This window comes from Podarcis bocagei (genome assembly GCF_964188305.1).
Source record: "Podarcis bocagei genome assembly, chromosome: 5".
NCBI lineage: Eukaryota > Metazoa > Chordata > Lepidosauria > Squamata > Lacertidae > Podarcis > Podarcis bocagei.
In genome coordinates, this window is record NC_138129.1 from 48,509,660 (window position 1) to 48,523,755 (window position 14,096).

The following is a 14,096-nucleotide window of genomic DNA, read 5'->3' on the forward strand; positions in this document are numbered from 1 at the left end:
GCGACGAAGTGGGAGAGGAGGCGGAATCGAGTCTTGGCGGGAAAACGGGCGACGCAGCGATCGAGCTCGGTGGCTGAGGGGCGAGACGCGAGGGAGACTGCGGAGCCGACCGAAAATTAATAATCATAAAACCGTGTAGCGGTTACTCGCGAGAGTCGGTCACACTCCTGGCCCGGCAGCCGGTGAGGGAGGGGCTTGGTCGGGATGGAAGGCCTCGCGGTTGCGGCAGCGGACAAAGAGCCGCCGCCATTTTGTGTGGTTGAAGTAACATCAGGTCTCCCGCTGGGATGTTGGTCCCGGGGAGGAGATGAAAGGGGAGGCGGACTGCTTGAGCGTGAGGGGCGGCGTGGTGGGTATTATATGCGCAAGCTCGAGTCGAACCGACGGAGAATTGTGAGGGCCGGAGGCCGCCGCGATGGGCGGGAAACCTCTCAGTAGTAGGCGCGCCAGTTACCAAGGCGTAAGAAGCCCTATTCGCCTCCTCGTGAGCGAGGAGCCTAAGGCCCAGCTCAAATCACCACAGGCTGCCTTGAAGGAGACCTGCTTTGGGGATCTAAACACAACACGCCCTTCCAAGACCAGTTGTCAACCCCTGGATGCCCTGAAATGGGGGAAGGATCGATAACTTTCTTATATCGAGGTCTCTTAATTTTGACTTCGCTTTTGTGTTTCAAGGGCCCGGAGTATGGGTCTTCAATATAAGATGATTAGTACCTTGGAACAATGAATTATATTTCTAAAGTAGATTATAAGATGGACTTAAATGTATGAATAGTTACGCGTTGTAAGTCAAATCATCTGCACTGTATTTTCAAAATCATGAGCCTGTTTCAAATACCTTATAACCCAAAAGGTTCCCTAACTAATAAATATGAACAGAAGGCAAACCAGTTTTTCCTTGCATGTCTTCCAGAGATGCATCGTGATTCGTGTCCACTGGACTGCAAGGTTTATGTAGGTAACCTTGGGAACAATGGCAACAAAACTGAATTGGAGCGAGCTTTTGGCTACTATGGACCACTACGTAGTGTGTGGGTTGCTAGGAATCCCCCTGGTTTTGCTTTCGTTGAATTTGAAGACCCACGTGATGCTGCTGATGCAGTCAGAGAACTAGATGGGAGGTAAAAATTGACTTAATTTGGGTTGAGCTTGTGTGTATACTCTGATCTATTAATGTAATATGCTGCTTTGATTGAAAAGAAAATTGGTCACAAATAGCCTGGCTTCTGTATTTGGAGATCCAAAAGAAATAGAACTGATTTTCTGTGGGGGCTAGTGGGGCTGGGAAGTAATTCTTACTAACAGTCTGTTAAATTTGTGTGAAATGTAATCTTTTGCTTGTGTTAGAAGAGTTTATTTTGAGTACAGTTAAAACATGTTGCATATTATTCCTGAGCTTATAGATTTTGCACAGCTACCAAGTTTTGGAAACACTGGTTGTGAGCTCTTGTGATTCTGAGTGCCCTGTTTCAAACATCTAATATTTTTTTAAAATGGAAATATGCTTAACGTTGCAGGCTCTTAATGGCTCAGACTGTAGCTGAATTTCACTCATGTTGATTTAAAAACATTTTTATTTTGACATCTATAATAGCTGAAGCTGAATATGCGTTCTATATGATCAAAACAATCTTAAGTGCTGGCTGCTTCTTAGGAGTGAAATACTGGTCCCCAGTCTAATTTTCAGTTAAACAAAACAAAATTAGACTGACTTGGTATGGTTTTGTGTTGAAGTTTAAATAACTAGGGAAATACAGGGGCACTAGTTGAAGTGTCTGGCTTAGTTTTATTAGGCTGTTAGAACTAACAACCCTTCCCTTTTTCTCTTAGAACACTTTGTGGGTGTCGTGTCAGGGTGGAACTCTCCAATGGTGAAAAACGTAGTCGGAACCGTGGTCCACCTCCCTCATGGGGTAGACGTCCTCGAGATGACTATCGCAGGAGAAGTCCTCCACCTCGCCGCAGGTATTTAGGAGCAAAGAACTTGTATAGTAATGTTTGGCAGTATTACCATTTGGCATAATAGACTTTTTTTTAAAAAAAATATATGCTTGTCTATACCTACCCAGACACAGAATTTTAAAGCATTGAATATGTGTTAGAGGGATACATTGTGTTGAACACTGACTTTTATCCTTAGGTGTCTATACCAGTTGATAGTGCCCTCTAACATGGATTATCATCTTTCCTTCTGAAGTCTGTTCATCTTCTAGTCACTTTCTTTTTCTTCCCAGTACTCCAACTTAGGTTTTTTTGCTTTTCTTTACACCATTGTTGTAAACATTGAATACAACAGCTTGGCTTTTTCACCCACTTGAGATTTTTCCACTTTAGCACAATGATGCCAGGCAGGCAACTGTTTTAAAAATGCTGAAGCAATGAACAGTTGCTTAGCTAAATCTGAAAATAGTAAATCTGTTGAAATATGACAAACTTTTGAGTTATGCAGGATTAAATTTCAAAATAAAGCAGGTTTTTACAAGTAATGCATTCTCTGACCCTGACAGATTGGTTGGGTGTTTATTAGTCGTACTTAAGGTCTTTATATCTGCAAGGGCTGATTTTAGCCTGTTTCAGGTAAATGAAGTCCATACAAGATAAGAGAGTGAAATCTGTTCCCTTTCACTGTAGAACACGATAGGAGTATTTGTTAGCTAATAGATGGTTGTACTGATGGCTTGTTTTTCATTTTTTTATGCTTTTTTTGGTCCATCTATTAATAAAAATGAACCCGTTACAGAGTCACCATCATGTCTCTTCTCACCACCCTCTGAGTCTGCATTAGCCAGTCAACTAGCCCTTTCAGCGTCATGTGACCAGCGCGCCCCATTCAGCTTGGCTGGTGTCGTTTCACATGACCCAGGCATGGCCAGTCGTCAGGTTGCACCGCCCTTTGGTTCCCGAGCATGCTGTTTTCTCTCAGCCTTCTCTCCAACCTTAACCAAATCGGCAGCAGCCACCTCGACCGCCCACACATTCCCGGCCAATCAGCTCAGCTGTTTATTTACCAAATGTCTTCACAACAACTACAGCAGCAGCCTTCGGCTAACAAAAAAGCAGGAAAAATCCACAACACCCCCTTCGCCAACCAACTAAATACAACGCAACATCTGGCAAAACCTTTTCAGCAAATTCTTCTTGGCAGTCAGTCCGGCAGCCTCACCTCACCATTTCTAGCTTGTTGAAACCAAAAACTAGTAAGTTTTTCCTGCTTATACAGTTTACTGCTGGTAAAAATAAGGAGTAAGCGGCTTATAAGTAATTACTTTTTCTCAATCAAAGGCTGGCTGTGCATAATTTCGTGGTAACATACATATGTTGCTTGAATAAAACTTTTAAGGGTGTTAAGGAAACTTAATATAAGAAACTAAACTGCAGTATATTTGCATGCGAGATGGCAAACTACATTTAATTGCTAACTTAGTTCTTCCTTGCAAAAATCTGCCAACTCCTTTCACCTTTAAACTGTTTTACTAACAGTTTTCGGAACAATTACTTTTGGGATAAACTGGGCAAACTAAGGTTCTTTAGACTAAACACACTATGACATTTTAATTTTTTACATTCACAAATATGCAGTTCTAATGGTGTTTAATGGCTTTGTCACGGTGTGCGTTAGTCTTTCACTTGGTACCTTGTGTCCTGTTGCGGACTTTTACCTTGCATGGGCTCCAAAATACTGGTTTATACCAATTTTGGGACTACTTGTGGGACATTAGTATAGTGTTCTAGGCAGTGGATTTAGTTGAGATGGAAGTGCTGCATTGGACAGGTTTGCTTATGACATGGTGTTAGTTAAAGCAAACTCATGGTTGGAAGCGTGCTGATCACACTCAGTTTTTAATGCCTGAATCTTTCCATTTTGCTGGACGATGAGTGCCATGTTATTTGGCACATTCACTGGGCCCAACAGTGACTTGACAAGTTGGGAATTGCCTCGCCCCACTAATGTTGAATTGATGAAAATACTCACTCTTCTATTTTTGATTGTAGATCTCCACGAAGGAGAAGCTTCTCCCGTAGCCGCAGCAGGTAAACTATTGGTGCAGCATTTGGGTTGTCTAGATAATGGGTAGGCAAACTAAGACCCAGGGGCCGGATCTGGCCCAATCGCCTTCTAAATCCGGCCCACGGACGGTCCGGGAATCCGCATGTTATTACATGAGTAGAATGTGTCCTTTTATTTAAAATGCACCTCTGGGTTATTTGTGGGGCATAGGAATTCGTTCATTTTTTATTTTTTCCCCAAAATATAGTCCACCCGTCCGCCCCCCAAAGTCTGAGGGAAAGTGGACTGGCCCCCTGGTGAAAACGTTTGCTGACCCCTGGCCTAGATAGTGCTTATAGAATAAAGGACTCCCCACCCCCTTAAACAGATGGCACTGTGGTGCAGATGGCACAGGTGTGACATTTCATAGCCCAAAGGATAGTTGAATTATACACTTGAAGTGCCATAAATCTCTGACTCCTTTGAAAGTGTACTTGGCCAGCACAGTTGTCAGTATGCTGTGTAAAATGCATGCCAAATGTGTTTATTAAAGTATAGTCTAATCTGAATTCAGCTTTAAACAATTTAAAAGTGTTTTTTTCTGCCATCAAATGCTGTGATAAACTAAAATACCTTTCGTTTTGAATCCAGTATCAATGATGAATTACATATTCTTCTAAAATGTGCCTCATAAATTAAGATTTTCAAGCATGTTTACAAGCACTGTACTAGTTAATGCATTGATACCATGTGTTGCTCAAATAGAAAGTAAAACCTGTGCACATACATTAGTATGTTATAGCCATTAATTTGCAACATATTTAAAAATATGAATTTAAGCTACAAGAAAAAGGTTATTCAAGGAGTGAGATTTGAGTATGCTGTTTTTCAAGAATTGCATGAAAAAGATATTCTCTTGAAATCCTGATTATTCCTTTTATAGGTCCCTTTCTAGAGATAGAAGGAGAGAGAGATCACTGTCAAGGGAGAGAAATCATAAGCCTTCCCGTTCATTTTCCAGATCTCGTAGGTAAGAACACTTCCATAACCTTAATGTCTGAATACAGAGTTTAATTCTGTAGCATATTTACTAGAGAAATGTCATTTTCACTTGTGCACTAATTAAAAGCCTTATAATAGGTCAATTTGTCTAGTTGAAATTTCAGGTGTATGTTTAAATAACGATACTGAACTACTTCCATTGTTTGACTGAGAATCTCAATGTATATTCTCTCTAGCCGTTCCAGGTCAAATGACAGGAAATAGAACTTCAGGAACAGCAGTGTACAGGAAGTCATATTAGATCTGAAGAAAGGAGTATGTGAAAGGAGTATGTACAGAACATTGTTTTCTTTTAAGACTTCATAAGCTTGGTGCATTTTTAAAATGTTTTAGCTGTCAAATTTTGTTTTTCTTGTCTCTTGTAACAGGTGACAAATGTAACAGTTGTGAATCTGTATATGGTTCTGAGCAGGTCATATGAAGTGTAATAACTTGTTGCTTTACAATGTACCCTTAAGCATAACTTTGATTTGTATTAATGTTTAGCTAATAACCTTGCATAGACTTACCAAATAAAACCTCAAAAGCCATGCAAATGGCAAATGTTCTTCATATAAATATTGTGTTCTGGAATCTGCAGGATCTAAACTTGAAAGGAAGTACACAACACACATGACCTTTTAATCCTGAGCATTTGCTACATTCACAAATGGGCAATCTATGCAAGGTGAGAGCAGGATTAATGGACAGGATAAAACCAATAGTAAGCAAAGGGGTTATGAAAGCCTTGTAGGAGCTATATGTTTTTGATACTGTTTTACAAGTTCTGATTTATACCAGTTTAGTCAGAACTACCTTCTACCATGTAAAAGTGTAGATTAAGTTTTGTATCTTTGTGTGGATCAGTACTTACTGCTGAAATGTGAACTGCCTAATCTGTTCATTATAGAGCAGACCAAAAGAACAGATGATTAGCTTAAAGGATTTGGGTGCATAAGGGTACATTGTAGATGCGAAATTTTCTTATTGTGCATAAGTTGTCATGTCACTGTAAACTCTTTGAGATCTTTGGATTAAAATTTTGGTTACAAATCGTTCTAAGTATTTAACTTTCGTATTTTGACATACTTTCGTGCAAATATAACATTCAGATGGACTCGTGTACAGTTTAATTCAAATCTGTTATTGTGAACAATTTGAAGCCATAATCAAATTTCACTGTGTTAATGTTTGGATAAAGAGCTATTCAGAGAACGTTCATATGTAAGTAACAGACCGCACATAGTTCCTTTTAAAATACCTCTTCAAATACCTAGAGGCAATTGCCTCAGTCATCATCTATGGTAATACATGGTTATTTACTACAACACATTCACAACAAGTTACAATAATGATTGGCTTAGCATGCTGCACTCCAATGAGCATTCATTTTAGTAATGAAGCACTCAAACTTGTATACCAAAAGTGAACTTGCTATGCAGGGATTCAAGTTAAGCATAAAAATTAAGCTTTGTAATGCCGACAAAGCTTTAAATGCTCTGCATTAAAACAAATGTTGCATGCAACGTTTATCCATTGGTCTTGTGCCCAGAAAATAATTGGTCTTGTGAATTTTAGATTAAATCCATACTACTTGAAAACATTGGTTTAATTTCATTATCTAGCCTTTTAAGGAAAATTACATGGTCATCCAAAGATTGTTAATGTTTAATATTCTATCTTAAACGGCTTCAAAAAGGGGAAATGCATGCTTCATTAAAGACTTGTCTTGCAGAGTTCCATTGTGCCTTGTCAACCTATGTGGATAAAGCATTTGTAAAAAAAAAAAAACCTGACAGCAGAATGAGCTGTTGAAGTAGGTGTCTTTTTGGGGAGACAGGCTTGGAGGGGGCAATTGCGAACTAAACCCTATGAAAACAACACTCAAGACTCCACATGAGTCACTTTTATGTACTACCTTGAACCTTTGCACATGGGTCATATCACATGTAACCCAGGTATCAAGCCTTGCTGAAAAATGTGAAGGAAGGGATATAGTTAAAGCATGTCAAATTGCAGAGTTAGAAGTGCCTGCACTATGCCATTTAGTAAACATCCAGCTCAGTAGTTTTAGTGTGTAAGCTCCCTGTACCATAGAGGTTCTGAAACCTGTGTGAGGAGCATGAGGGACTGCAGAGTATCAGCCCAAAAGAGTTGCACATTAAATCCTGGTAAATTTATTGGTTACCTCTGGTGGCTTCCTGATCCCCTTTTTATACTTCGTGCAGTACAAATGTTTCCTTTGCCTGGCAAGCTTGCATCTGGGTCTGGTGATGCTCATCTGTGCAGGTACCTATGATGGATGTGAATTGTGCATTCCCACTCCCACTATGCCCAAAACAACTGGTGTAAGCATACAAAGGGGGAAGAAGTCACATTCTCAAATTGGTATTGAAATTTAAGGGAGTTTGGGGTATAATGAGAGGTGCACATGTACTCTTCAATGTAGCTGTCAACATCTCATTGTCAAGGCAATTTAAGTCCACAGAGAATTGCATCGTTCTTCACAAAATGGCAATAGTATACAAACAGCTTATTCTACTTTTAGAAGAAATTGTGCCCTCAAGTGATGTTTGCTTTCTCTTGCCCTAGGCACATGGCAGCAGTTGGTTTCTTTGGATATGCATCATAAAGTTGTAATAAACTAAAATGGCTATTGTGGGCTCCTACTGAGTAGCTAAGAGATACTCTCTGGCTGAAAAATGGTTACTTGACAGCCTACAGCAGTAATGTTTGCTAGTACAGTGGTGCCTCGCAAGACAAAATTAATTCGTTCTGCGAGTTTTGTCATCTTGCGATTTTTTTCGTCTTGTGAAGCACGGTGTCGGGAAAGTTTTGGAAAAGCTTCAAAAATCACCAAAGTCTTTAAAAACCTCAAAAAAGGCTACCACACCGCGTTCTATGAGTTGCTCCTCGAAGTCAAGTTGCAACTGTATTAACGGTGTTAAGAAAAAGGAAACAAACTTGCAAGACGTTTCCGTCTTGCAAAGCAAGCCCAAAAAACCCTTTCGTCTAGCGAGTTTTTTTGTCTTGCGAGGCATTCATCTTGTGAGGTACCACTGTAGAACATGCAAAGTAATTGTAATGACAAGCCTTTGTGCTATATAGCTGTAGGTATGCCCTGACGCTATAACCCAAAGAATGTTGCCACAGAAGAATTCCTGAAGTGCTAACCTATCCATACCTTTCTGGCTTGCCTTACTCTTAGATATGTGGAGGAGACAACGATGTTAACTTCATAACCATGTGATTTATTACAAGCAGTGTGCTTAAAACAAAACCCATTATAAAAAGCTCTTAACTGGTGATTAGGTACATAGGCTGGAACCCTAAATCTCTTTTTAGGTGTAACGTGAGGTGGAATACATTTAATGGGATTAAATTTTTTAATTTGAAAATTAAATTGCTTGCTATATCAGACATCTGAAAATGGTGAGTTTTGATACTGAATTAATACTGTGACTAGGAAGCTAATGACATGGCTTTTTAGGTTATTATATAAAAACCTTAGCTGTGATTGCAAAGTAATGTATGCATATTTTAACAATTGACAGACGTGTAGGCACAACTTGAATATTGCTATCTGAAGTTCTAGCTTCAGGTTGAATTGGTTATTGAATTCATCCACAAATGCACTAAAACCTTTAACCAGTAAGGGGACCAATTTCTGGTCATCTTGACAGAATGCAGGCATAATCTGCATAATTAGGTTGCCTAACAAGGTAGGCAAGTTTAAATGGCAAAATCTGAGAAGTTCACTAATTCAGAGAAATGTCCTTGGTGTGTGAATATGGAGGCTTGTATCCAGTGCAGAACTAGGGATATACACTTGAGCAATGGAACTCTTCCCCCACCAGTACCCCATGAGTCTGTACTGAGGTTCTTCCAACACCGGGTGTGTGTGTGTGTGGATTTGGGGAGGATATGTGGTTGCAGGTAAGAGTCACGGTACACAAGTAGGAACCGACAAGCTGTCTGGACACTCACCAGAGCTTCCAGTGCTGTTTTCCTTGGTTCCCTTCATGCTTGAATAATCATTGATTCAGTACAATCAAGAGCAAGAAGACCATAAACTATGTGACTGGATGAATATTGACTGAACGAACGACCATCTGCACTTTACTTCATCTGTACTGCACTTTACAATGCTGAAGCCTCCAATGGAGGTTGAGATTCTGGTGGCTAACATTCCAAATGGTCACAGAACAAAGTGTCAACAATATCACGGTTTTTGTGAGAATGGGATTAAAATGTCATCCTGGGGGAAGGAAGAATCAGGGCTAGAAAGCTGACTGGGAAGGAGATACTAGTGGGTTGCAAATCTTTGAAGATAAGAAATCCCAGAGGGCAGTGTAAGTAGATTCAGGAATTTGTGTGAAGGGCAGATAGATGGGCCTTGAAAAAAAGGCTTTTGAGTTTCCAAGAATAGTCCCTAAGAAGTTCCTGGACCTTGCATGGAACAATTCTGCTTCCTCTGGCTTCTACGATAAACTGCAGTGGGGTTACATTCTTTTATATGCTACATGCTAATTGAAAGTAGTCAATTAATTCTTTGTGGTCTTCTAGTATCAATAAATCAGTACCATAACAGTAAGATATTTAATTAGATCAGCTTCTGTTGGGTATGCGTGTACACACTTTGAATACCATACTCTAATCAGATTGCCAGGAAAGACACATTATAAGCACACGTGAACTACCTGCTATATTAAAATCTCTTAAATAAAAGCATGACTTAGTGTATTTGCTTTCAGTGTTAATATTTTGGTAATATAAAGATACAGTATAAGCTTGTTTAAAGTTGTGTAGGATACACTTGGCATTGGATATGGGAAACCTATGTAAGTGTCCCTTGCCTTCTGCCAAGACGAATCCCAAGAAATTTAGGAGTTGCTTGCATGTACTTGTGGTTTGAATATGAAAAAACAGGCATTTCTTCTGGCTTATCCATGTCTCCAGCACTAGTGAAACAAGATAACAACTCCTTTTCCTCTAGAATAGATACTTTGTAGGAATCAAGGAAAAATTGAGATTTGGCTAGCAAGCCAAAGTGATAATTTGTGGAACCCAGTCAGCTCATATGTAGGGGTGGAGTGGCACAGTGGATTTTACCGACAGCGTGAAAAGCTGTCTCCTGTTACAAACAGGAGGATACTCTTTCCATGCTGAATTCAGTCTGCAGTGGACAGTTGTTAGCAGGATACTACTTCTTTTTTAACTAGCTGTATTTTAGTGCTGAATAGAGAAGGAATACAGTACTCCCAAGATTGAATGAATGGATTTATTATGGTCACAGACCAGAAATCTCCCAAGATTAAGCCCCTTGTGACAAGAAAAAATGATTCATCTATATCAGAGGTGAGTCAAATATGTTGAGAAACCTCTTTTAAGGCCATCTAGCGATGTCCTTTAAGAGTTTTTATCTCCTTACCCAGGCACTGCTGGAGGCACTAGGCAAATGAAATTGCATGGCTGCCTAGTTACTGCAACTTTGCTGTTGGGACTAAACTCTTCTTCTAATGCAATATAATATAGTAGCTGCCACCATCTTAGATACTGTAAAAGACCATTGTTAGGAGTAGTTGCTTGAGGCATCCAGTTGTAATGCTAACAGCTGCTAGTTTTCACTAACCTCAAATATTAACACGTTCTTCATAATTTTGACAAAAGAACTCTATGGTGGTGTTGCTACTCTAAAATCAGTTGGGCTTAAACACTTCCTGCACATATTCTAGCAAGGTAATGGTCATATTTGTGACTGCAAAAGAAAATGATAGAGTCCTAGTGCTTGGCATTCTGAACTGGAGCACCTGGCTGTCACTGGAAATGGGAGAAGCCGTCTGAGGAGCATCGCAGGTGCCTGGACCAAATTGGAAGTGATACTCCACCCACATCTTCACAGCTCCCTGTTGAGTTATTTAAGAAATGTATATCTTGATTTTCACTTATTTCAAAGCAGCTAGGAGCGCTCCTAGCAGCATTAAAACTGCAGTCGCTGACTTAAAAAGACAAAATCTTGGTGAGCACCTTGATTCATTTAAATAGGTATATGGGATATGGATAGTGGTAATTTTTTGTTTAATTCACTACGATTAAAACACCTTCAAAAGGCATCAAGTCTGTGTGCTCTATTCATACTACCTGCTCCTTGAAAGCCTTAACGTGGCATGAAATCATGGGAGGGAGGCTGACATGCCTGTTTATATTTGGTGGGGGTGGGATGCAAGATTATGAACTTGAATGGCAGTTCTACCTAGCACATAGCATTGGTGCAAGGCTTTGTGGCAAATTAAAATGGCACTGAAGATGGCTTTTTTAATTACTGTGGGGATTTATAATGGTGATTGGCTCCCAGAAACAGCTGTCTGGAATAGTGTCCACTTCAACCAGGCATCAATACAGTGGTGCCTCGCAAGACGAAAAGAATCCGTTCTGTGATTCTCTTCGTCTAGCGGTTTTTTCGTCTTGCGAAGCAAGCCCATTGACGGATTAGCGCTTTTAGCGGCTTATCTGCTGATCGGATCAGCTGATAAGCGGCTTAGCGGCTTAGAAAAAGGGGGGGGGAGGGGAAAAAAACCAGCAGGAACTCGCAAGACATTGTCGTCTTGCGAAGCAAGCCCATAGGAAATTCGTTTTGCGAAGCACCTCCAAAACGGAAAACTCTTTCGTCTAGCGAGTTTTCCGTCTTGCGAGGCATTCATCTTGCGGGGCACCACTGTACAGTAGTGTACCCTATTGCATCCCTCATAGGTGCTGAAGGATGTTGCATGTCTCGGACAGCCATGCAGTTACAGTTCACTCGCTTACAGATCTATTAATGTGCCACAGTTCCTAATTTAGAAACGAAATTTCCTTTCTGCCACCTGGGGAGTCTGGGTGCATCATAGAAAGCAGACAGCATAGTTTTTCCATTAACTTCAGACTAAAGACAATTTAAAACAGTCAGCTGCATTCTTACATATAAGCTTGGCTGTTGACACAGCCTTAGGCATAACATGATCCTGGAAGTTAGAGTAACAGAGAAGGAAAATTGCAGGCTTGTTCTGGTCACGTAAGACACATCTGTGGTAGTTTCTTCGTGTTTGTGGTGATCAGCAAACAACAGCTGGGATTAAACGCATCTATGTAACCTGGTCTCCTAGGAACAACTGCAACTAACCAATGCAGACACATATTTATAAAATAAATATACCTCTGATAGGTAGTCATGTTGGTCCATTTACAGAAAATGTCCAGCATCCCCTAGGCGTAGTCAGCTGCAGTACTCCAGCCTGCTAATTTTAACACCTCTAAATTCTTCATTCTTAAGTGAGAGAGGAATTCCCAAGAACTAGGTGTTATTTTTCCTTTAGAGATGGTGCAATTACCTGTTAAATCCCCAATTATCAGCCTGTTTTACTGTTTTCCTGCACTTAGTTAAAGCATGTAGTGCAAAGAGGTATAGCACACATGGGATAATTCCTTGGAATATACATTAGGTTTTTTAAAAAACAAACTGAAGAATTTGGGTAAAGGTAAAGGGACCCCTGACCATTAGGTCCAGTCGCGGATGACTCTGGGGTTGTGGCACTCATCTCACTTTACTGGCTGAGGAAATCGGTGTACAGCTTCCGGGTCATGTGGCCAGCATGACTAAGCTGCTTCTGGTGAAACCAGAGCAGCACATGGAAACGCCGTTTACCTTCCCGCCGGAGCGGTACCTATTTATCTACTTGCACTTTGATGTTCTTTCAAACTGCTAGGTGGGCAGGAGCTGGGACAGAGCAATGGGAGCTCATCCCGTCGCAGGGATTCAAACCACCGACCTTCTGATCAGCAAGGCTCTGGGTTAACCCACAGTGCCACCCGCGTTATTTAAAAAACCAAAACACATTGCTCCCTAAGTAGCCAGCTCTAGACAGAAACTCTTAAAGGGGAAGGATCACCTTTGATATTCAATAGCAGATACCTGAATAGACAGAAAGGATGACATCATCTCAATTTTTATCCAAATACTCAGAGGAGAGGCAAGAGTATCTTTTAATTTGATGTACCCATTGTAGTTATGATGAGCCATCTTTGAACGCTGTGGGGCATGGCGTTCCACATGGGCAGGGAACCTTGGGCCCTCCAGATGTTGAACTGTATCTCCCATCGTCATGCTCGCTGGGACTGGTGGAAGCTGGAGTCTGTCAACATCTGGAGAGAGACAGGTTCCCCACCAAGGAAGCTGAGCCATTAATACTTTAAAACAACTCAAGAAGGTACAAAAATAAGAGATGTGAACTAGGAGAGATTTCTTATTTACATTTGATACACCCATCAAAGGGGGAAATTCCGTCCTGTGTATTTGAGAGGTGCTTGAAACATCACAGAACAGCTGTTCTGGATTGGTTAAACTAGGCCAGTGGTCCAGAGATATAGGGATTTTTTTCTTTAAAGAAAGAGACGTGGCTTTTTCCTTAAGTCATTTTCCTCACTGAGCAAGCTTTCAAGTTCTCCACCTTGGATGGAAAATGGAGAGAATGGGGAAGATTAGTCCTTGCAGGAACACGTTTTGTACCCAGGGCAATTTAATTAAGTCTGCAAAACCCCTCCTGCACTCCCAACTTAAGACCTACAAACTGCAGAAAGAGATTTTTCTATCCTAACTTTAGTGTCTATCCTTTTGGAACTTTAAATTGGAAGGCCTTAATCTAGGGTTACCAGATGTCCCCAGTTCCCTGGGACAGTCCCCAGATTTGCAAATCTGTCCCCAGACAAATTCTGTCTCCTCAGCAGCCCAGAGCCAGCCTGGTAGTGCAGTTGGCTCTGGCTGGCTTCTGGAGTTGCTCTCTGCCACCGCCGCCAGGGGTGTCTGGCGGTACAGATCTCCTTTCCCCTTTGTTTTGACAGATTAGGGGAGGCTCGGGAGTCATGGGCAGGTGGCTGTCACAGGGTACGAAAGAAGTGCTTTGCACCTTTATACAATATGCGTGTGTGCTTGGGCCCAGGGTCTTTTGACTCACCATCCCCACTACTGACTCCCTGTTGCTACTCAGCTTCAAAAAGAAAAAAGAAAAAAAGTGCCCCCCGGATTCATTGAAAA

At 40.9% G+C, this 14,096-nt stretch overlaps 1 protein-coding gene across 1 annotated transcript; it reads left to right on the forward strand.

Annotated features, from left to right (window-relative positions):
* The first annotated feature begins 4 nt into the window (after nt 1-4).
* SRSF3 (serine and arginine rich splicing factor 3) lies at nt 5-6,087 on the forward strand. The gene is made up of 6 exons (XM_081195272.1): nt 5-182; nt 914-1,121; nt 1,831-1,965; nt 3,994-4,032; nt 4,932-5,018; nt 5,227-6,087. Exons 2-6 carry the CDS (start codon nt 916-918, stop codon nt 5,252-5,254), a joined length of 495 nt encoding a protein of 164 aa, XP_081051398.1. The 5' UTR covers nt 5-182; nt 914-915; the 3' UTR covers nt 5,255-6,087.
* Nucleotides 6,088-14,096: the final 8,009 nt, after the last annotated feature.

Coding starts and splice junctions, on each gene's coding strand:
- SRSF3 (XM_081195272.1), top strand. CDS start 916: ATGCATCGTGATTCGTGTCCACTGGACTGCAAGGTTTATGTAGGTAAC. Junction 1,966..3,993: donor AGTCCTCCACCTCGCCGCAG/GTATTTAGGAGC, acceptor TTTTGATTGTAG/ATCTCCACGAAGGAGAAGCT. Junction 4,033..4,931: donor TTCTCCCGTAGCCGCAGCAG/GTAAACTATTGG, acceptor TTCCTTTTATAG/GTCCCTTTCTAGAGATAGAA.